Raw genomic sequence first — 20644 nt, 5'->3', positions numbered from 1 at the left:
TGCCCAGGAGGGTGCCCTCGTGGTACTGAGGCAGGCTGTGGGGGGCCCAAGAAGGATTTCCAGGCGGCAGCCCGGCCCAACAGCCAATTCCTTATTCAATCCATTATACTTGGTACAGTGGGCATGGGGGGGCCGTCAGTTTGCAGCCCGGAACGGCCAAGCCGTGCATTGTGCCGGGCAGGACTGCCCTCCGGGCCCTTTGGGACAGTCCCACGGGGCTGGATTGCAGGACGGGAGCTGATGCGGGAGCTGCCGGCAGAGCCCAGAGTCCAGCCTTGCACCGCGCCCTGGTGCCAGGGTGCGTTTCTCGTCCCGGGGGTGAGCAGGCCTGGGTGCGACCCCCAGACGAGCCCCGGCGCCCAGACTGCCCTGCACGGGGATCAGTGCTGGGGTGGCGGCAGGCCCGGAGCCTGCCAGGTAAGACTCCCTGGCCTGGGTCAGCTCTGGTCTGGGCCCTGGACAGGCAGCGAGAGACCCCTCCGGCCCTTTGCCTGGCCCAGCCCTGAGGTCAGTGGCAGGGGATGGGGAAGCAGGGACTGGAGGAGCCTCCCCGAGCGCTGAGAAAACCGCGCTGCCCCGTGCCGCCCCCATCCCCATGCCCACCTCCCCCTCAGCCTGAGCCAGCGGGCTCCTGCGGGCGCAGCGCGGGGTGCAGGACGGCTCTCCTGCGAGGCAGCGGGGCTCCCTGGGCCATGCACTTCTGCTTCCACTTCCCCGTGTCGCGGGAGGGGGTGGGGAGCGCTGGGCCAAGGGGCTCCGGTGCAGCACAAAGCAGGACCTGCTCCTGCCACACGCCCCACGGGCCCGCGGGAGCCGGGCTGGGCCGGCCCTGGGATGGAGCCTCTTCAGCTTGATTCAGGCCTAGGACTTGGCCCCTCCCCAAGTAAAAGCGAAAGAGAAATGAGTTTCCGAGAATACATTTTACAGAGGGGAAAAAATGGAGCCCGGGGTGCAGCGCCTGGGCCGCCTGCTCCTTCCCCTGGCCCTGCTCCTGTCTCCCCTCTTCCCTGCCCCCCAGGGTAAGTCCCGGTCCCTGCTCCCCGGTGCGGGTGTGGGGGGGGCCGGGGGCTGGGGGGTGCACAGCCCTGGGGCAGCCTGGCCCAACCCCGTGGGAGGAAGGTGTGGGGGAGAGAGAGGGGGCAGTTCAGTGTGTGGGGGAAGTCGCGTCGCCCCGAGCACAGCAGCCCCCGCACCCTGCATCTCCCTGCACCCGGTCCCCGCAGCGGGCCGTGCAGCCCTGGGCAGCCTCCCCACTGCGCCGGCCCAGCCCGCGGGGTCTCACGGCTGCTCTCTCTCCCCCGGCAGGTTCCCAGCTGCAGGTGACCACGGCGCCCTCCTCCACGGCCCGCGTGGGCTCGGGGGCCCTGCTGCAGTGCCGGTTCGATGTCGGGGGGCCGCTGGCCCTGGACGCCCTGCGGGTGACGTGGTATTTCTTGGAGCAGGAGGTGGCCTGGTACGAGCAGGGCAGGAGCCACACATGGCCCAGAGCCCGCCTGCCGTCGGGGAAGGAGCTGGAGAGCGGAGACGCCTCCCTGTCCCTGGCCGCGGTGACCGTGCCCGATGGGGGCTTGTACCGCTGTGTTGTGGGGTACGGGGCTCAGCAGCACCACGGGGAGACCATCCTGCGCCTGCTCGGTGAGGACTGGGGAGGGGCCCCTGGGCTGGTCGGTGCCACGCGTGGGTTGGCTTTGACATGATGGGTCCGGACCCAGGTGGGGCGGGTGCGGGGGCCTGCGCCACGCCTCTGAGGCAGCGAGTGAAAGACACACTGCAGAGCCCGGGGTCTCACTGCCGTGCTTCTAGTGCAAACCCAGACACTAGCACAGCCCTTGGCCTCGCCCAAGGACCAGCCGGGACATGGACCAGCGTTGAGTCCTGTCTGGGGACGACACAGTCTCCTGCTGCCGGACACGCAGGTGCACTGACCCCTCCCCTCAGACCCTCCCAGGTCCCCAAAGCCCGACAGCCATGACAACGCCTGCCTGCAGGTCTCCCAATTCACCGTGAGGGCTGACACACGGGCACGCAGCATGTGATCTCAGCTGCTCAGAGGCAGCCCAAGCTGTCAGGGGCACTCACACTCAAAGTAGCTCTGCCCCAAATCCTGCAAAGCACAGTGACTCTGTCCTTCTAGCTGCTCCGATGATCTCCATCCCGAGACAACCTGCTGTGGCCGACACCGAGACCTCCCTCCTGTGCCACGTGGGGCGGTTCTTCCCCGAGGACGTGGACGTGGCCTGGCTGAGAGACGGGCAGGTCCTGAAGGGCTCCACCCGCTCCAGCCCCCAGAGGAACCCGGACGGGACCTTCAACCTCACCCTGACCTACACCTTCACCCCCGCCCACAGCGATGCTGACAGCGTCTTCTCCTGCCAGGTCCGCCATGCGGCTCTGGGGCAGCCGCTGCAGGACAATATCTCCATGGACATCCCAGGTGAGAGCCAGACTGCGCCGGGACATGCCTGCTGCCCTGACCCCAGACATGGAGGTAGTGCCCTTGTCCCCTCCCCGAGGTAGCACAGAGCTGCTCCAGGCCAGCGTGCAGGCAGTGCTGAGCTGCAGACCAGCATCGCCTGGGGCTGCATTAGCCGGGAGGAATGCTCCTTCCCTCGTGGAGGAGCTGGAGCAACAGGTGGGGCTGGCTCGGGGGTCTGGGGCAAGACCCTGCTCCCTTCAGAGCGGTGCCACTAGCTGAGCTTTGCCTTCTCTCCTCTCACGGCTGAGTGCAGCAGCAGATCAGACTCTCACCATTCTCGCAGTTGCCCTGGGGATTGTTACTGGAGCAGGAGCTGCTGCCTCTGCAGCCATTTACTTCTGGAAGACAAGAAAAGGTAGGGTGGGAAGATGCGGTTGGGCTATAGGATCACAGAGGGAGCGGACGGGCCGCAGAGGGTGGAGGACAACTTTCATCCCCATGGTTCCCAGTCCTCGGCATAAACTGAAAGCATCTTCCAGACAATCCAAAGCCAACTCATGTCTTGCACATTGTGTGTTTGACCCTCAGGCTGTGCGGTCTCCTACGATGTCGCAGAGGTGCAGGTGCTGGCGCAGTGCCTGCTGGGCCAGGAGCTGACCCGGCGCTGCTCCATGGAGCAGGCGTTCCTTGAGGACGTGGCCATGACATGGGAGAGGATGCACAGCGAGGACAGGATGGTGCCGGAGAGCGCTGGGGACCAAGAGAGCCCCGAGCACCAGCCGCTGATCCCCGCCCTCCCCCTGAGCTGGAGAGTGACAGAGGAGAGAGCTTGGACCCGCCTCATGTCCTCCCTGAACTTCACCCCCACGGGTGCGCGGGTCCGGTGCGTCTTCCTCCATGAGGCTAAAAGGATCAGAGAGGAGCGAGTGTCCCCGGAGATCCGGGTGTGGGGTGAGTGCCCAGCACTGGTGCTACCACTTACAGGTGTGGCCAGAGCCTGATGCTGTCAGGGCAGGACAGGACTGGAAATAAGCCAGCTCTTGAGGATGGGCAGGCTTCACCCAGCACCCACTGCACACCCCCTACGCCACTCAGCTCCCTGGTGGGGCCCAACCACCCACCACCCCCAGGGCCAGGTAAACGCAGAGGAAAAGTCAGCATATGCCTAGGGCCCTGAACTGTGCAGAGCGGGCCCAGTCCTGCTTTCCATGGCAGTGGCAAGACTGGCCCCTGTCCCCCTCCCTTCTCTTCCAGGCTGGGCTCCTGCTGCTGCCGCCCCAGGGACCTGCTCCTTCCCTAGCCTCCGGCTTGCTCTGGGCAGCAGGTGGGGAGTGAAGGGGACGGGGCTGCAGCTGAGTGGCTGTGCAGAGCTTGCACCCGGGGGGGAAGTGCAGGGCTCGAGTGGGCAGTGTGTTTGTGTGAGGGAGCACGCGGGGTGTGGGGATCCCCACATACTCCCTCCATGGCTCACAGCCCCTGCCACCAGCACCTGGGTCCCTCATGGCCCTCATAGCTCTGGCCAGCGTTGAAAGGTGGAAGCAAGGAGCACAGCCCTGCAGTCCTCCTCTCCATCAGGCTCTGCAAGTGCAGCTCCATGCCACCAAGAAAATCCTGGTGACGGCTGCCTTCCCTGCCCCTGCCATGCCAGTCGCAGGAAGCAGGGGTAGGGAAGGCAGTCGGCTCCAGCCTGCAGTACTTCCTCCACCTACGAACCTGCAGATGAGCTATGCGGAGCCTGGTGTGCGATGTAGCCTGTGGGGCTGTGCTTGTAGCCACCACCATACAGCGCCGGCTGGAGCGCCACATCATGGGGTGCTGGTGCCTGCTTGGGCCCTGAGGGCAGCTGCCGCTGGCAGGAGGGGCTGTGTGCCATGGGGGGGAGTGTGTGGGGGGTCTTCAGACACACTCACCAGCCCTCACACCTCACACACCCACACCCTGGCTCCACAACCCCCCTCCCACATATGCATCCCAACACACCCTTTTGCCCCTGCCATGCACAGCCACACACCCTCACACACACCTCCCACACTCACTTCCCTCTCTTTGAAATGTGTTGGGTTTGTTTTTAAATGCTGGGCCCATTTTCACTGCTGCTACAATACTCTCCTCCTGCCTACACAGAAACCTGCCCCCTGCGCCATGTGGAGGGGGGGTGATTCACCTCCAAGGAAGTGGATGTGATGTGGCTGAGACAGCCCACCTGAATCTGCCTGTGTTAAGGATGGGGCAGACGGGGAGGAGAAACTGTGCCAGGCAAGCCAGGGTGCTGAGTTCAAGACCACAACCTGACACAAAAGAGGCCAGGCCATTCACCAGCGGTAGAAGCAGGGGAGATGACCAAACTCTGCACGATGCAGGAGGTGGTCACAGCCACAGCCAAACTGTTGACTGTGGACCTGCTCCCCTGTGATAGCTTTCAGGACATGTGGGAGCCTATCTTCACCTACCCTGGAAATCTTCAAGAGATTAGCCAGTCACCTTGCCAGCCTTACTTGACCCCCAGTTGTCTTTCCTTCTTGGTATAGGGGGCTGGACCCGATGATCTTCCAAGGTCTCCTCCAGCCTTACAGCCTATGAAACCTTCACTAGGGCTGACAAAAACGTCACTGAGGCCTGAACTAGCAAGTAGGCCACCAAGCACTCTCTGTGCAGGTGCTGAGGGGCAGAGAAGTCAGCCCCACTGCCCCACAGAAATATGCCAAGGCAGAGCAGAGCAGAGACCATTTCCCTACTCCTATGGGTCTGTCTGGATGCCAGGGAGGGGTGGATGAAAGTAAACCAACTCTGCTGGGTAGTGACAGGGGTCAGGCTGATGACAAGAGAAGTGGCGCTGTGTTGGCACCGGAGCAAAGACAAGGGGACCCCGACAACCCCTTTCAACCATTTCATCCCGTGTCAGAAGTGCCCTGTGGAAGACAGGGCCCCTCATGTCCAGGCACATGAAGCTCTCAGTCAAGGACTGTATGAAACTGGGACTGAGCAGGCTGCAGTCCTACTACCAGAAAAGAGCAGGATAGGACAGAGAAGTGTTGGCAACAGAATTTGGCAGACAGACCACTGACAGACAGTCCTTGATTTCAGGAAAGCCGACTTTGACAAGCTCAAGAGGCTTGTCGGTCAGGCCTTTAGGGACCATGACCCCAGGGAGATGGGAGTTCAAGAAGAGTGGTTGCTTCTCAAGGAAGCGATCCTCAGTGCACAAGCTAAATCTATTCCAACACGGAGGAAAGGCAGCAAGAAGGCACAGCAGCCCCCCTGGCTCTCCAGGGACCTAGCGGACCTCCTGCGGCTAAAAAGGAAAGCCTACAAAGGATGGAGGACGGGATTCACCTCCAAGGAGGATTACTCCGCGCTGGTCCGGTCCTGCAGGGAGCAAACCAGGAAAGCCAAGGCTGCGACTGAACTCCAACTAGCTTCGAGCATCAAGGACAATACAAAGCCCTTTTTCAGATATGTGGGCAGCCAAAGGAAAAGCAAGGCCAACATTGGACCCCTGCTGAACCAGATGGAACAACTGACGCCAAAGAAAAAGCCAACCTATTAAATGGGCACTTTGTGTCAGTCCTTCATCTGTCCCACGGGACGCCCATGCCCGTTACAGGACAGGGAGGTCCAGGTGGGGGAGATCCCCTGCTCTCCATCAAGGCTGACCTCGTGAAGGAACACCTTGAGAGGCTGGATACCTTCAAGTCAGCTGGCCCTGACAATCTGCACCCCAGGGCACTCAAGGAGCTGGCGAGCGTCATAGCCCAGCCCCAGATCTTTGAGAGCTCCTGGCGCTCTGGTGAAGTGCCCGAGGACTGGAAGAAGGCCGATGTGGTGCCGATCTTCAAGAAAGGGAGGAAAGTGGATCTGGCTGACTACAGGCCCATTAGCCTGACTTCTATACCGGGGAAGATCTTAGAAAATTTTATTAAGGAGGCCATCCTTGATGGACTGGCTGACGCCAACATCCTGAGGGACAGCCAGCACGGGTTTGTAGGTCTTGCTTGACCAATCTCATTTGCTTCTACAACCAGGTGACCTATCACCTGGACAAGGGAGAAGAGATTGATGTCATATATCTTGACTTCAAAAAAGCCTTTGATCTGGTATCCCATGATCTCCTCTTGGCAAAACTGGCCAATTGTGGCCTTGGGTCCACCATGATCTGCTGGCTGGGAAATTGGCTCCATTGTCAGACCCAGAGGGTTGTGATTGATGGCAGTCAATCATCATGGTGCCCTGTGACCAGTGGGGTCCCTCAAGGATCTGTCCTGGGACCCATACTGTTCAACATCTTCATTAATGATGTGGACACTGGAGTCAGGAGCGGACTGGCCAAGTTCACCGACAACACCAAACTTTTGGGCAAAGCATCCACGCCAGAAGACAGGTGGGTGATCCAGGCTGACCTGGACAGGCTCCGCAAATGGGCGAACGAGAACCTGATGATGTTTAACACTGAAAAATGCAAGGTTCTCCACCTTGGAAGGAAAAACCTGCAGCATCCTTATAGGCTCGGCAGTGCTATGCTGGCTAGCACTACGGAAGAAAGAGACTTGAGGGTCATCATTGACCACAAGATGAACATGAGCTTGCAACACGCTGTTGCAGCTAGTAAAGCGACCAAAATGCTGGCTTTCATCCACAGATGCTTCTCGAGCAAATCCCGGGACGCCATTCTCCCCTTGTACTCGGCCTTGGTGAGGCCGCAGCTGGAGTACTGCGTCCAGTTTTGGGCTCCACAAGTCAAAAAGGATGTGGAGAAGCTTGAGAGAGTCCAGAGGAGAGCCACGCGCATGATCAGAGGTCAGGAAAACAGACCTTACCACGACAGGCTGAGAGACATGGACTCTTTAGCCTGGAAAAGCGCAGGCTCAGGGGTGATCTGATGGCCACCTACAAGTTTATCAGGGGTGACCACCAGGATCTGGGGGAACGTCTGTTCACCAGAGCGCCCCAAGGGATGACGAGGTCGACCGGTCACAAACTCCTGCGAGACCGTTTCAGGCTGGACATAAGGAAGAATTTCTTTCCTGTCCGAGCCCCCGAGGTCTGGAACAGCCTGCCTTCGGAGGTGGTTCAAGCACCTACATTGAACACCTTCAAGAGCAAATTGGATGGTTATCTTGCTGGGATCCTGTGACCCCAGCTGCCTTCCTGCCCTTTGGGCAGGGGGCTGGACTCGATGATCTCCGAGGTCCCTTCCAGCCCAAATGTCTATGAAATCTATGAAACAGTGACAACAGTGACTGTGACATGAGCTAAAAGGCTAAAGATTAGTGTCCACGGGGAGGAACAAAGGAAAAGTGCAAATCTAACAGTTAAAGGAATGCAGACTAGTGTGCGGGAGCACAGGTGCAACTATTGTAATGTGTGTGAGGGTGCACAGGTGTGTGGGAGCAAATTTTGTAATGGGTGTATGTTTCTAACACTATGGTTTAGACCTTGAAGACCAGTAAGTTTAGTGGTGTATCTATCTATCCATTTATCTAGAAATACATTTTTTCCAAAAAACGCAAAAATACAGCAGCAGGGGAGATGAGGGCCATGTCTGTGTCCTGCACTTCCAGTTCCCCAGGATCCTGGGTGGGGGCTGGCTTGGGGGTCTCAAGTAAAACCCCACTTTCTCCTTGGAGCAGTGCTTCAGCTGAGTTCTGCCTTGTTCTGTCCACCTACTACCAGGTGCCCCAGTGAATCGCTCCAGCACTTGGAACATTTCTATCTTGGAAATTATGATGGGAATAAGAGCCTTGACTGTTCCAGCCGTTAACTTGTGGAAACTGATCGGCAGTAGAGTGTGAAAAGCATCGCCCCAACGCATACTACAGCTCTGCTTTCGATCCCGTGGCTGCGGGACTCCCTCCTTGTCTCCGTTCAGTTCCAGCCGCTGCCTTGTTGGTTGCAAAGGCAGATACCCTAGTTTTGGGACACACGTTGACTGTTGCAGTTTCGCCTGCTGTCATGGCCCTTTGCCTCAAAGGCAAAACTCAGCACATTTCCAATTCCCGCCTTACCAAATATGAGAAACTTCTATCGTCGGCTGCAAATGTGACTTGGAGCCGCTGTTCACGTCTAAATCCTGCATCACTTCTGCCAACGGCCTCCGATGGCGAGCCCCATGATTGCCTGTCTGTCACAACGCAATTGTTAACCCCTCAAACTGATCTCAAAGATGTTCCTGTCCTAAACTCTGACCTTGTTTTATTTGTTGATGCTTCCTGTCCTAGAAAGCTTTAGTAAAACAAGAAAGCGCACTGCAGAGTCTAAAATAACGGTGTTACAAAAGTGTAAACGGATTAAAAGAAAACATGAAAGGCTGCAAGATGAGATAGAGAGACTCATGAGAATGGGATCCGAACACTCGCACAGCCCCTAGCGCGTACCCTGTGGACAACCGCACACTGTGCCGGCAGGCCATCATGAGACACGGGAGTACCTCTTCCCATGTTGTCTGGCTCTGAATCAGAGAGGTTAGCATGTCAACCGCGTGTGGAGAGAGAGCACACAAATCGCTCGACAACAATCTTCCGCACCGTCTGGGCCCCTGAGCAGGGAGAGGACAGGCTCCCCCCCACTTGGACAAACCGGCAGCCACTACTAAGACATACGTGTGTCCGTGTGTGCCGGGACTCGGCCCACGGCTGCACCACCGCTTCTGCAGGCCGGTGCTGAGCTGGGTGGGCTGCTCCCATCCCCGCCGCACGTGGGGACCCGGCTTCAGCCGCGTGCCGCTCCGGATGGGACGGACCCGCCGGGGGCGGCACCAGCCCGCAGAAGCAGCGGTGCAGCCGCGCCGCTCGGGACTGACCGGCGCCGGTAGGGGAGTGCAGCCGAGCCCCTGCTGCTCCGCCTGCCTCGTCCTGAGGTTCATTTCATGGTTGTAAGGGCTTGGAGAGCCCCACATAGGTGCACCGCATAGAAATGCCAAATATATTTTGACTGATTTGGTTGGCGCCTTGGGCTGAGATTTTCAAAGCGGAGTCAAAAGGCCAACTTCCATTAAAACGAATGGGATTTAGAGGGTCCAAATCCTTCCATGACAACTTTGTCACCTGCCCATCTACCCCTTTCTGCAAATCTCGGCCGTCGTTTGGAGGCTCAGCCAAAGGACGTAAGAGCACAGCAGTGGCCGAGGTGGATGCTGTAGAGGGAGAGTTTTGAACTGGTTAGACCCATTTCATTGCCATTTCCTGCAACTTCACTGGTGTCAAAGGTCACGTGACGTCACTTCCTGATGTGATACCACTTCCTGTGAGGTCTTTGAATATGGCTTGCACGTGATCTGGCCCCACATTCAAAAAGGTTGGACACCCCTGGTCCAGCCCGTGTGGAGACCGCGGGGGCCCTGGGCTGACTCCTCGTCCCCTTGCGCGCACCGCGCACCTCACACGGTCTGCACCAGTCCACCACAGGCTGCCTCCAGCCTCACCAGGAATACCGGGCCTGGGCCTTACGGGAGACCTCCTCTGTGCCCGGATGTCCCCGGTGTCGGACTCACGCAGGGCGTGCAGGGCTGCGGGTACCTCCTGCCCAGGCAGCACTGGTTGGATGCGCTCAGGGCCGCGGGCAGACCCGGGAAGCTTTCGAACCCGCTGCAGATCCTGGCTGGGCTAGCATGGCCGTCAGCACGGGAGTAAGGGCACCCAAGGAGTCAGCTTAGGGTATTCCCTGGAAGGAAAGCTAGGAGGGGTCCCTTGCCAGTTCCTCCTACATTCAGGTGCCCAGGTATCCCTTGCACATCACTGAGTATGGGCACGAGCTACAACCGGGACACAAAAGGATCTACAACCCTGTAGCCCAGTAGTCAGGGCTGCTACTGGGGAAACACCCCCCGTGCTGGGGGAGCGGGGTACGACCAGGTACTTCCAAGACCTGCAGCTCCCTGTTCCTTGTACTGAAAGAGGCCAGGCCAGGCGCCTCGCTGGACCTGACTTGCTAAAACAATTCCAAGTCACCAGAGACTTTCCTGACTGCTCCTGGTCCTTGCTGGGCGACGTTTCCTCTGTACACCAGAGCGAGTCAAACTGCAGCGTGTGACGTGGTAGTGGAGAGTCAGACAGGACCTCCCACAAGTGACATGATGATCACGGGCAGGCTGAAGGGATGGTGCCGCAAGGATGAAGAGGGTTTGTTTGAACCGAAGCCTAACAAGGAATTGGGCTCCTGGTGGGAACTGCAATGAGTAAGTGCCATGGGGGTGAAACTCCAGTACGCGTGGCCGGTGTGTCAGCAGAGCCTCAGGCTGCATATCAGGGTACCGAAATTGGGACATTTGAGCCTGGCGTAGCTGTCCTGCAAGGAGACCCTGGGACTCAGGGGTCAGCTACGTGAGCAATGAAAGCGGACAAAACCCACCACCATGGGGGGCGGGTGAGAACCACCAGTGGGGGCAGGATGGTTCACATGAGTTCAAGCTAGGCCATTGTGGCCTGGAGCCAGAGCAAGGAGGGGCAGGGCAAGGGGTGCTACTAGAATACGACGGGGCATTCAGCCTGGGGGACCACGATATACGCTGGGCAGGTTTAACAAAGCACCAGATTCACACGGGCAGTGCCAGACCCAAACAGGGGCCCCGAAGGGTACCCATTCATTTCCAGTGAGAATGTGACCAGCGACTACAAGAGGTGAAGGAAAGGGGCATTATCGGGCCCTCTGCCAGCCCATGGGCCACCCCTGTGGTGCCAGTGAGGAAGAAAGGTGGTGACGTGCATGCTTGGGAGAAGGTGAAGAAAGGGGAATAGCCAATGCCAGCCGAACTCTAGACAAAGCTGAACGCCAGGATGCTGTTGCACTTAGAAAGGGGGTTTTTGAACCTAGTGCCCCAAGAACTGACACAACACCTGGTAGGTCAATAGCAGAAAGGCTTTAATAACACCACAAGCAAGTTTATAAAACTGGTTAAGCTGGGTGTGAGGCAGCAGCGATCTCTCTCTGCTTCTCCTGGAGCGCACACTTTGCTGGCAAATTATTTCTCATTCTGTATAACTGTATAACTTCAAAAGCATTTTTCCTTAAGAGTTGTCTCATTAGAGTCCAAACAAACAGGGCGGAAAAGGTGTTGCTCATCACATCATACCTCTGAATCGCCGGGCCCTGTTCTTGCATTGTCTAGGGGTAAAGCCTGCGCATCTCTGCAGACCCTGGTCTGGTAGGTGGGTTTAGAGGTGATGGAGCTGCGCAGCCAGACAGGACACTTAGAGGTGTCGCCACACCTGTCCTGGGGTATCTGTATAGCACCGGGGCGTATTTGCAGTGGCTTGTGCAGGTGGAGGTTTGTTTTCAAACTCCAGACACATCGAAGGGCTCGGACATTTGAACCCCTACACCTGGGGTGCTTGTTGGGGGAAGAGCTGGTCGCGTACAGGACGTCTCTTCTGTGCCTGTTACAAGTTCCTCGTAGGAGCCATATTTAGCCCTTTGTTCCCGCACCTGCCGGCAGCTGAAATGCACGTGCAGCTTTCTCCTTCGCCGGCTCCTGCGCCGCGCACACGCGAGGAGCGCGGCAGGGCTCTGCTGACCCGCTCCTCGGTCTGACACAGCCCGCACAGGGACTAACGCCCGCTGGGGCTGCCGCGGGTGGTCGGGCCCAGCCGCCGCTCTGCACGGCTGCGCTGCTGTCCCCCGCGGGTCACAGAGGCGGTGTGTGGAGGCCTGGCGCCCCCGCCGCCACAGAGGCAGTGCCCCCCGCTGTGGCGTTCACGCAGCACGCCCGGCACGCCCCCGGGTGGGCGGGCGCTGCACGCTCAGGGCAGGCCCCGGCTCTCGCCGGCGGGGCCATCGCCGCCGCCTGAGGGCCGCCGGGCAGGGCTGGGGTGGGGCGGGGGCAGCCGGCGGGGCTCGACTCCACGCGGGGCGGGGCCGCGCCGGGGGCGGGAGCAGCCCCAACAGCTCCGCCCTGCAGCCACCCCGGCCCAGAGCCACGCCCCGCCCCCGGCCTGCTGCCCCGAGGGCTTCTGGGACCTGCAGTCCAGCGGCGGGCGCTGGGGGTCGCTCCTCACTTCCTCTTCCGGCTCCCAGGTGCTTCTGGGAGCTGTAGTCCGCGGTCCGTCCTCACGCCCCGCCAGGCGGCTGCCCGTCCCTCACACGCGGCACCGCCCGGTGCGCACGGCCCGGGGGAAGGAAGTGCGGGCCCAGCCCCGCCGCCTCGTCCGCCGCCCGCCCGCAAGGCTGTGAGCTGGTGCCCGGTGCCCCCTGCCCCCACCCCGCAGCCCCGCCCTGCTGGGCGCCCCCTGCCGGTGCCCCTCCTGTCCCGGCGGGCGCCCCAGCACCAGGGGCCACATCCGGCCGCCAGGCCCCTGCACCCCCCGGCTCTCCGCCGGCGCCCACCAGGCCTCGCCCCTCTCCCGGGGCCTGCGCCGCCGGCCGTCCCGCGCACGGCTCGGGCAGACAGGCCGGGATGCGCAGGCAGCCTTGTGCCGTGGAGCCGGGGCTCGGGCACGTGCCGGCCTCCTGCCACACGGCCTGCGAACGATGTGGGGGCGGGTGTGAGAGGAGTGTGCACAGAGACGCTGCCCCACGCACCTTCGCCCTCCACACCCACCCCCACATCCCCACAAACACCCCCACGAGCTCTACACAGCCCCCACAAACCCCACACCTCCCGCTTCCTCCCACCCTCCCACAACATGCAGCATGACATGTCAGTTCGAGCCGTGCCGCAATCCCGTGTGTGTGTCTAAGAGAGACACCGCGCTGCGTAGGTGTGCGCATGTGAGTGTGAGATCAGCCACTCCGGGTATGTGTGTCAGATCAGACAGTGTGTGAGGCCTGCCCCCCCTGCAGTGGGGCCCGGGGCACTCCCCGCCTGTCTTGCGGCCTCCACCCCGCACCTCTGGCCACAGCCCGCCGTCCCGTCCGGCCCAACACCAGCACCCCCTCGCGGCCCTAGCGCCAGGGGAAACCCCGGGGCCGGGTCGGGTCCCCACACCCCTCTCCTGGCCGTCCCGACTCCCCCCGGCCCCGGCACTCCTTGCCCTGCCACAGCCAGAGCCGGGCGGCCCCGTGCCCGGGGCTGCGTGCGCGTCTCTGCCCAGCCCGGCCCTGGCAGTGCCTCCCTCCTCTGCCCCGGCTCCCGCAGCACCCGCCCGGCCTGGGCACCCCGACTCCGCTCACCCGGGCAGCTCCCCCCGCGCCCCGTGCCCCTGGCTCCAGCCGCACGGCCACCGCCACAGGAGCCTGGGGCCAGGCCACACGCAGCCCTCGCCATCCAGCCCCGCGCCGTGGCCTGGCACACAAAACCACCCTACTAAACCCTGCTTCCCCAGGAAACAGCCAAACAAACAACCAACCCCAAGACACCGGCTTTCACTCTGCACCTCACCCTGTCCCCTGCCCCTCCCTGGGAAATGGGTGAGGTGAAAGCACAAAGCCACGGCCCAGGGACCCACGCTGCCTCGCAGGAGAGGAGATGGCGGCTGTGGGGGGACGGAGGGAGGCCTGGGCCCCCCGCCTCGGGGGCCTGCTCCTGCCTCTGCTCGTCCTGGGGGCAGCAGGTGAGTGCGACCCCTGCTCTGCTGGGGCGAGGGGGCAGGGCCGGGCTGTGGCGGCCGTGTCCAGCCCCGGTGCCAGTGCCGGTGAACACGCCTGGAGCAGAAATCCCGGTGGCCCGTGTTTGCCCCGGTGCCGCCCAGGGCGGCCGTGTCACACGCGGGCTGTACAAGAGCATGGAGGGCAGTGGGACCAGCAGGAGCAGGGGACACCCCCTCCGTGGTGCCCGGGGGTCCCACGACACTGAAACCTGGAGGAGCTGATGGACCAGACCCCAAGCGCGCATGGCCCCTCCTGCTATGCACCTTCCCCTGCCCGGGGCTGCGGGTCTGGGCTGTCAGGAGCTCCGGGGCCCTGGGAGCAGACCCAGGCAGGGAGCGGGGGGGGCCGGGATCCCCAGAGCCCCCACACACAGGGCAGGGGAGACCCTGGCGTGACTCTTCCCTCCGCTCCTCAGAGCCACAGGCTGTGGGGAAGGGCAAGAGCTCAGCCTGGCCTCGTCCCAGACCCATTTTAGCTCCTGGTGACTCCAGCCTGGGGCCTGGCTCCTTCCCAAGTGAAACCGAAAGCAAAGAGCAGCTGCCCAGGATCCATTTTTCCTCCGGGAACAAGGAATCTGGCAGGATGCAGGGAAAGATGCAGCCCTGGGTGCAGCGCCTGGCCTGCCTGCTCCTTCCCTGCTCCCTGGTGCAGGTGTGGCGGCAGCCGGGGCCTGGGTGGGCCGTGCAGTCCTGGGCAGCCTCCCCCCTGCACCACCCAGCCCCACAGTGTCTCACGGCTGCTTCCTCTCCCCTGCACAGGTTCCCAGCTGCAGGTGACCACGGCACCCTCCACCACGGCCCGCGTGGGCTCGGGGGCCCTGCTGCAGTGCCGGTTCGATGTCGGGGGGCCAGTGGCCCTGGATGCCCTGCGGGTCAAATGGTATTTCTTGGAGCAGGAGGTGGCCTGGTACGAGCAGGGCAGGAGCCACACATGGCCCAGAGCCCACCTGCCGTCGGGGAAGGAGCTGGAGGGCGGAGACGCCTCCCTGTCCCTGGCCGCGGTGACCGTGCCCGATGGGGGCTTGTACCACTGTGTTGTGGGGTACGGGGCGCAGCAGCACCACGGGGAGACCATCCTGGGCCTGCTCGGTGAGGACTGGGGAGGGGCACCTGGGCTGGTCGGTGCCATGCGTGGGTTGGCTTTGACATGATGGGTCCGGACCCAGGTGGGGCGGGTGCGGGGGCCTGCGCCACGCCTCTGAGGCAGCGAGTGAAAGACACACTGCAGAGCCCGGGGTCTCACTGCCGTGCTTCTAGTGCAAACCCAGACACTAGCACAGCCCTTGGCCTCGCCCAAGGACCAGCCGGGACATGGACGGGCGTTGAGTCCTGTCTGGGGAAGACACAGTCTCCTGCTGCCGGACACGCAGGTGCACTGACCCCTCCCCTCAGACCCTCCCAGGTCCCCAAAGCCCGACAGCCATGACAACGCCTGCCTGCAGGTCTCCCAATTCACCGTGAGGGCTGACACACGGGCACGCAGCATGTGATCTCAGCTGCGCAGAGGCAGCCCAAGCTGTCAGGGGCACTCACACTCAAAGTAGCTCTGCCCCAAATCCTGCAAAGCACAGTGACTCTGTCCTTCTAGCTGCTCCGATGATCTCCATCCCGAGACAACCTGCTGTGGCCGATGCTGAGACCTCCCTCCTGTGCCACGTGGGGCGGTTCTTCCCCGAGGACGTGGACGTGGCGTGGCTGAGAGACGGGCAGGTCCTGAAGGGCTCCACCCGCTCCAGCCCCCAAAGGAACCCGGACGGGACCTTCAACCTCACCCTGACCTACACCTTCACCCCTGCCCTCAGTGATGCCGGCAGCATCTTCTCGTGCTGCATCCGCCACAAGGCTCTGGAGGAGCCCATACAGGAGGACGTTGCTCTGGAAATCTTAGGTGGGGTCCTTTCCCCTTCCCCAAGGTAGCACAGATCTGCAGGTCATGCTGAGCTGCAGACCAGCATTGGGCAGAGGGAACGATTCTTCTCTCTCGGAGGAGGTGGAGCATCAAGGACCAGAGGGATGTAGGCCTGGAGGGGCGTCCCGGGCTGCTGCATCCCCGCCCCTGCATTCCCGGTGCCTGGGTGGCCGCAGGGATCCCCAGCATCCCAGAGCAAACCCTGGCCCACAACTGTGAGGGCAGCAGCTGGGGCACAAAGGTGCCAGACCTGCAGCCGGAAGGGAGGGGGCGATTCCAGGTTGGGGCTGGCCTGGGGGTCTTGGGGAAGACCCTGCTCCCTTCAGAGCGATGCTGCGAGCTGAGCTCTGTCTTGTTCTCTCCTCTGGCGACCGAGCGCAGCAGCGGATCAGACTGGTGCTGTTGTCGGAGCCGTCCTGGGGGTCCTGATCGGAGCAGGAGCCGCGGCCGCTGCAGCCATTTACTTCTGGAGGAAGAGAAGAAAAGGTAGAGCGAGAAGTTGGGCAGCAGGGGCACACAGGGAGGGGATGGACCAGAGAGTGGGGAGGTGACAGTGAAGGAGCAAGCACACTTGGTGCTGGAGCGGCCATTCCCGCAGGGGGAACTGGCTCTCCGCAGGCAGGTTTCATCCTGCGGTTCCCTACCCCGGGCTCAGACTGGATGCATCCACCAGGTGATCCCAGGCTGACCCGTGTCCTGTGTGTTGGTTGCTTGGCCCCCAGGCTGGACGGTCCCCTACAATGTCTCAGAGGTGCAGGTGCCGGCGCGGTGCCTGCTGGGCCAGGAGCTGACCCTGTGCTGCTCCATGGAGGGGACGTTCCCTGAGGACGTGGCCGTGACGTGGGAGAGGATCCACAGCGAGGACAGGATGGTGCCGGAGAGCGCTGGGGACCAAGAGAGCCCTGAGCACCAGCCGCTGATCCCCGCCCTCCCCCCGGGCTGGGGAGTGACAGAGGAGAGAGCCGGGACCCGCCTCACGTCCTCCCTGACCTTCACCCCCACGCTGCAGGACGACGGGGCGCAGGTCCAGTGCGTCTTCCTACACGAGGGCAAACGGATCCGAGAGAAGCGAGTGTCCCCGGAGATCCGGGTGTGGGGTGAGTGCCCAGTGCCCCGATGCCACCTCCGGGTGCAGCGAAGGCCTGATTCTGTCAGGGGGATGGAGCTGGGGATTGCTAACCCCCCCGCTGTCTCCCCAGCCCGGCCGCAGGTGTCGGAGATCCAGGTGTGGCCCGAGTGGGACCCCCGCGACAAGGTGCCGTTCGCTGTCCAGCTCCACAACTTCTACCCCCGGGAGGTGCCCCCAATCCAGTGGGGCTGGGACGGGGCCGGGAGCTGGGGGGCAGACCCCGCACAGATAGACAGGAACGCTGACAGCACGTTCACCGCGACGAGCGTCTGGAGAGTGCCCAGCCGCAGCCTGACCCGGCCGGAGCTGCGCGTGCGAGTGTGCGTCCAGCACGGCCCCGGAGAGCCCCCGAGCGAGAGAGAGCTCAGCCTGAGGGCCGCGGGTGAGGAGGGGCCGTGTCCGGGGGTCCCAGCCCCGCTGCAGGGGTGTTGGGTCTGGGTGGGGTGTGAGGGGCCGCGGCTCCCCTGACGGGGCCTGTCCCTGCCTCTGCCTCTTCCCTTCCCCAGGGCTCCTGCGGCCCCCGGACGTGTCCGAAATCTCCCGGACCGAGCCCGTGGCCAAGGGGAAGGGAGTCACCCTGAGCTGCCGCATCGCGGGGCATTTCCCGGGGGAGCTGAGCGTGACCTGGCTGCGGAGGGGCAAGGGGGAGCCCACTGCTGTGACCCTGCGGGACTCGGCTGAGTGGAGGGTGGAGCCCGGCACGGCCGTCCTGGCACGGGACGGGAAGAGCTTCCAGCAGGAGACCAGACTCACCCGCTGGACGTCCGGGGACCAGGGGGCAGAGTACATGTGTCGTGTGGGACACCTCGCCCTGGAGACCCCCATCGTGAGGAGCAGCGGTAAGCGGTGGGGCCTGGACAGGCCCAGCGCCAGTTCTGGGATAAGGGGCCTTGTCGTGGGCCCCGCTCTGGTTCTGGTCGTGGTGGGCCCATCGGGGAGCAGACCCACCTGTTGCCCAGCCCAGTCCAGAGGGGCTGTGACCCCCCGGCCCTGCCTGACCCCTCGCTCCGGACCCTCGGCGGGTGTGGGACAGGGGCACCCAGGGCTGGGTGAGGGGAGCCCATGGCAGAGGCTTCTGCATAACTGGGCTCAGGTCAGCTGGGGCAGCGCGTGGCCATGTGTCGGGTGTTGGGGACAAGGTGTGCATGCCGACGTGCCGCTCCCTCCCTTAGTTGCCCGTAGACCCCCCCGGGCTGAGCTTCCAGTCACCGGTTCCCAGCCTCAGCGGCAATTGCCGGGCCATTGGGAACGTCCACTCGGGCGTCCCGGGCAGGCAGGGGCGGCACCGCGTGTCCCAGCCCAGCGGCTGTGGGGAACATGGCCCCCATCAAGGCCGAGTTCCCAGCAGTGATGTGTGTCGGGGATGTTCCTGAGCCCAGACTGGCTCCCCAGCTCCCATCCATCTCCTGTCTGGGGACCCCACATCCCAAGGGGCGTCCTTCTGCCTGGCGCCTGCACTCCCCCATGCCCCAGCAGCAGGCGCAGCCTTGGCCCTGCCTGGCTCAGGGAAACCCAGAGACTCGGTCTCTGCCAGGTGAACAGACCCATGGGCCCAGATGACGAGCCACAGGCTCCTTCCACATCTTCCCTAGGCCCCTGAGCATTGCCCAGAGCCTCAAACAGCCGAGGAGGCGGCGGCGGCTGAAGACGGAGGCAGGATCACCAACACCACGTCCCATGTGCTCACTCAGGCGATGGCAGAGACGGTGCCAGTAGCTGGACTGGACGTGCTGGGCTGGGCTGGGGGATCAACCTGGGGCTTGGGCCCAGGGCCCAGGCACTGCATTATGGCTACGTCGTCCCTGGGTCTGTGTTGGTAGCAGCTGCTCTTGCTGTAAAGAACTTGGCCAGTCCACTTCTGACTCCAATGTCCACATCATTAATGAAGGTGTTGAACAGTGTGGGTCCAAGGACAGAGCCTTGAGGAACCTCTCTATCAGGAGATCACGAGTCAGAGTTACTTTGATTTGGAAATCAGGAGTCTCATGAGTTTTTCATGGGAGTTGGCACTCCTGGGTCTGTGCAGAAGGGCTGGGTGGGGGGCCAGGGCTGGGGGCTGTCTTTCACTCTCAGTCCATAGGGCCCAGCCCTGTGCAGCCCCCGGCTACAGGAACAAAGATGACAGTGCCGATGCTCAGCCACTCCAGGCTCCCTCCTGCCCGGGCTTCCCGCTGCACCAGGCGAGGGGAGCAGGGCTCTGGGCCGCACCCTCCTGCCAGCCTGTCTGCTCTCCCCAGGGCCACGGGCAGGGCTGCCCCAGCCGGGCTCCTGCAGGCCTGTGGGTGGGGCAGGAGCAGCTCCCGCTTCACCTCGGACCTTGGCCCCTGCTCCCAGCCCCTCCCTGCCACACAGGGAAGGTGACAGTGCGCAGGGACGACCCAGGGACCCACGCTGCCTCGCAGGGGAGGAGGTGCTCACTGCAGCAGGGTGGGCAGACGCCCGGGCCCTGGGGCACAGCAGGCAGGAGCTGGCAGAGCCTGGGCCTGGCTGCACGCCCCAGCCACATGCAAGGCTACTTGCTGCTGCTCTCAGCACTGTCTGGGGAGCGGGGCTGGAAACCCCTGACAGCAGCCCCCACAGGCCAGGCTCGCCGAGCCCGGTGCAGACACGTGTGTTGCCGTCTGGGGAGCTCCGAGCCTGCAGAGCTGGGGCTGCCTCGGCCGAGCACTCGCCCAGGCCCCTGCCTACACGGGGCCATTGAACCAGGCCGTGGGGGAGACTTTCCCTGGCCCGGGGAGGCAGAACAACCGGGGCCCTGAGAGGGCTCAACCGGCGACCTCCCAGCTCCAGCCCCCGCGCTGGCCGAGACGTCACCGTCACCGGCGCCTCAGCCGCCCACCCGCTGGCAGCACTGTGGGTGCTGCACGAAGACCTCCCCGGGGTCCAGGCTGTGAGCACCCTGGGCAAGGGGTGGCAGCTCTGCCCCTCAGGCCTGCCTGGACCAGGGGAGCGCAGGGGGGCAGATGGACACAGTGTGTCCGTGCATCCTGTGGATCAGGGGCCTGGGAAGCTGCTGGGCTCGTGCCCTCCTGCTCTGTCCATGGGACGAGTGGGACGGGCAGCCTAAAGGATCCTGCATGAGGCAGCTGCAAGCCTGCCCTGACCTGTCGAGGATCCGAGAGCAAGCTCCAGTCCTACTACCAGAAAGCAGTGGGAGAGGACACAGAGGATGCAGCCAACTCCACCTGGAAAAGAGATGCTTGGCACAGGCTGTGCAAAGCCCCACCCGGGAGGGGACGTGGACGGGGGGATGAAGAGGACACCCACACAACGGGACCCAGAGACAGCGAGGAAGACAGCACCAGGCTCCGCTGCAGCAGGAGCGGCAGCATCGCCCGGGACAAGGGCGGGGAATGAACCGAGAACGGAAACCCCCAATCGGGGCCTGGGCTCAGGAGCTGCGCTGGGGCCAGGGAGGGGAGGGGTGGGAGCGCAGTGGTGAGGGGAGCGGGTGCATTTGTTATAACAGGTGCACACCCTCTTAATGTGGTTGGAGGTGTGAGATGGAAAGTTTATGCTAGATCATTCTAATATAATAAAGGGCTTCGTCTGTCTGTCTGTCCTAGCACTTCTGCTCAAGCGCGCATGCACCCCCAGGCAGGGTTACCACACGTCTGGGTTTCCCTAGATCTGTCGCTGTCCGGGAGGGGGTTTTTAATTTCCCAGATGTCTGG

At 62.7% G+C, this 20644-nt stretch overlaps 2 protein-coding genes across 7 annotated transcripts; both read left to right on the top strand.

The window, feature by feature from the left end:
- Window positions 1-748: 748 nt before the first annotated feature.
- On the top strand, window positions 749-8731 carry LOC149865314 (tapasin-related protein-like). 3 transcript variants are annotated; one of them, XM_090041312.1, is made up of 6 exons: window positions 749-1019; window positions 1306-1635; window positions 2135-2434; window positions 2760-2831; window positions 3005-3367; window positions 8087-8731. In XM_090041312.1, the coding sequence occupies exons 1-6, from the start codon at window positions 938-940 to the stop codon at window positions 8203-8205; spliced, it is 1266 nt and encodes a 421-aa protein (XP_089897438.1). In that variant the 5' UTR covers window positions 749-937; the 3' UTR covers window positions 8206-8731. The 3 variants fall into 3 exon arrangements, with proteins under 3 accessions (XP_089897438.1, XP_089897439.1, XP_089897437.1); XM_090041311.1 differs by having other exon boundaries at window positions 753-1019; window positions 2730-2831; XM_090041313.1 differs by lacking the exon at window positions 2760-2831 and having other exon boundaries at window positions 751-1019.
- A 2782-nt stretch (window positions 8732-11513) lies between these two features.
- Window positions 11514-18697, top strand: LOC149865313 (uncharacterized). Of its 4 annotated transcripts, none has more exons than XM_090041294.1 (7): window positions 11514-11647; window positions 11695-13896; window positions 14692-15021; window positions 15521-15820; window positions 16223-16327; window positions 16564-17352; window positions 17477-18329. In XM_090041294.1, the coding sequence occupies exons 2-7, from the start codon at window positions 13812-13814 to the stop codon at window positions 18319-18321; spliced, it is 2454 nt and encodes an 817-aa protein (XP_089897420.1). In that variant the 5' UTR covers window positions 11514-11647; window positions 11695-13811; the 3' UTR covers window positions 18322-18329. The 4 variants fall into 4 exon arrangements, with proteins under 4 accessions (XP_089897420.1, XP_089897422.1, XP_089897421.1 ...); XM_090041296.1 differs by lacking the exon at window positions 11514-11647 and adding an exon at window positions 18563-18697 and having other exon boundaries at window positions 11688-13896; window positions 17477-17809; XM_090041295.1 differs by lacking the exon at window positions 11514-11647 and having other exon boundaries at window positions 11688-13896; window positions 16564-16938; window positions 17041-17352.
- The last annotated feature ends 1947 nt before the right edge of the window (window positions 18698-20644 follow it).

This window comes from Crocodylus siamensis, chromosome 4 (assembly GCF_052110815.1).
Source record: "Crocodylus siamensis isolate JL-2025a chromosome 4, ASM5211081v1, whole genome shotgun sequence".
Taxonomy (NCBI): Eukaryota; Metazoa; Chordata; order Crocodylia; family Crocodylidae; genus Crocodylus; species Crocodylus siamensis.
This window is presented reverse-complemented; position numbering and strand designations above follow the sequence as displayed.

Excerpts from the sequence above, each read along its gene's own strand:
- LOC149865314 (XM_090041311.1), top strand. The coding sequence starts at position 938 with ATGGAGCCCGGGGTGCAGCGCCTGGGCCGCCTGCTCCTTCCCCTGGCC. Across the intron at positions 1,636-2,134 it reads GACCATCCTGCGCCTGCTCG|CTGCTCCGATGATCTCCATC; the intron begins GTGAGGACTGGG and ends CTGTCCTTCTAG. Across the intron at positions 2,435-2,729 it reads TATCTCCATGGACATCCCAG|CAGCAGATCAGACTCTCACC; the intron begins GTGAGAGCCAGA and ends GGCTGAGTGCAG.
- LOC149865313 (XM_090041294.1), top strand. The coding sequence starts at position 13,812 with ATGGCGGCTGTGGGGGGACGGAGGGAGGCCTGGGCCCCCCGCCTCGGG. Across the intron at positions 13,897-14,691 it reads GCTCGTCCTGGGGGCAGCAG|GTTCCCAGCTGCAGGTGACC; the intron begins GTGAGTGCGACC and ends TCCCCTGCACAG. Across the intron at positions 15,022-15,520 it reads GACCATCCTGGGCCTGCTCG|CTGCTCCGATGATCTCCATC; the intron begins GTGAGGACTGGG and ends CTGTCCTTCTAG.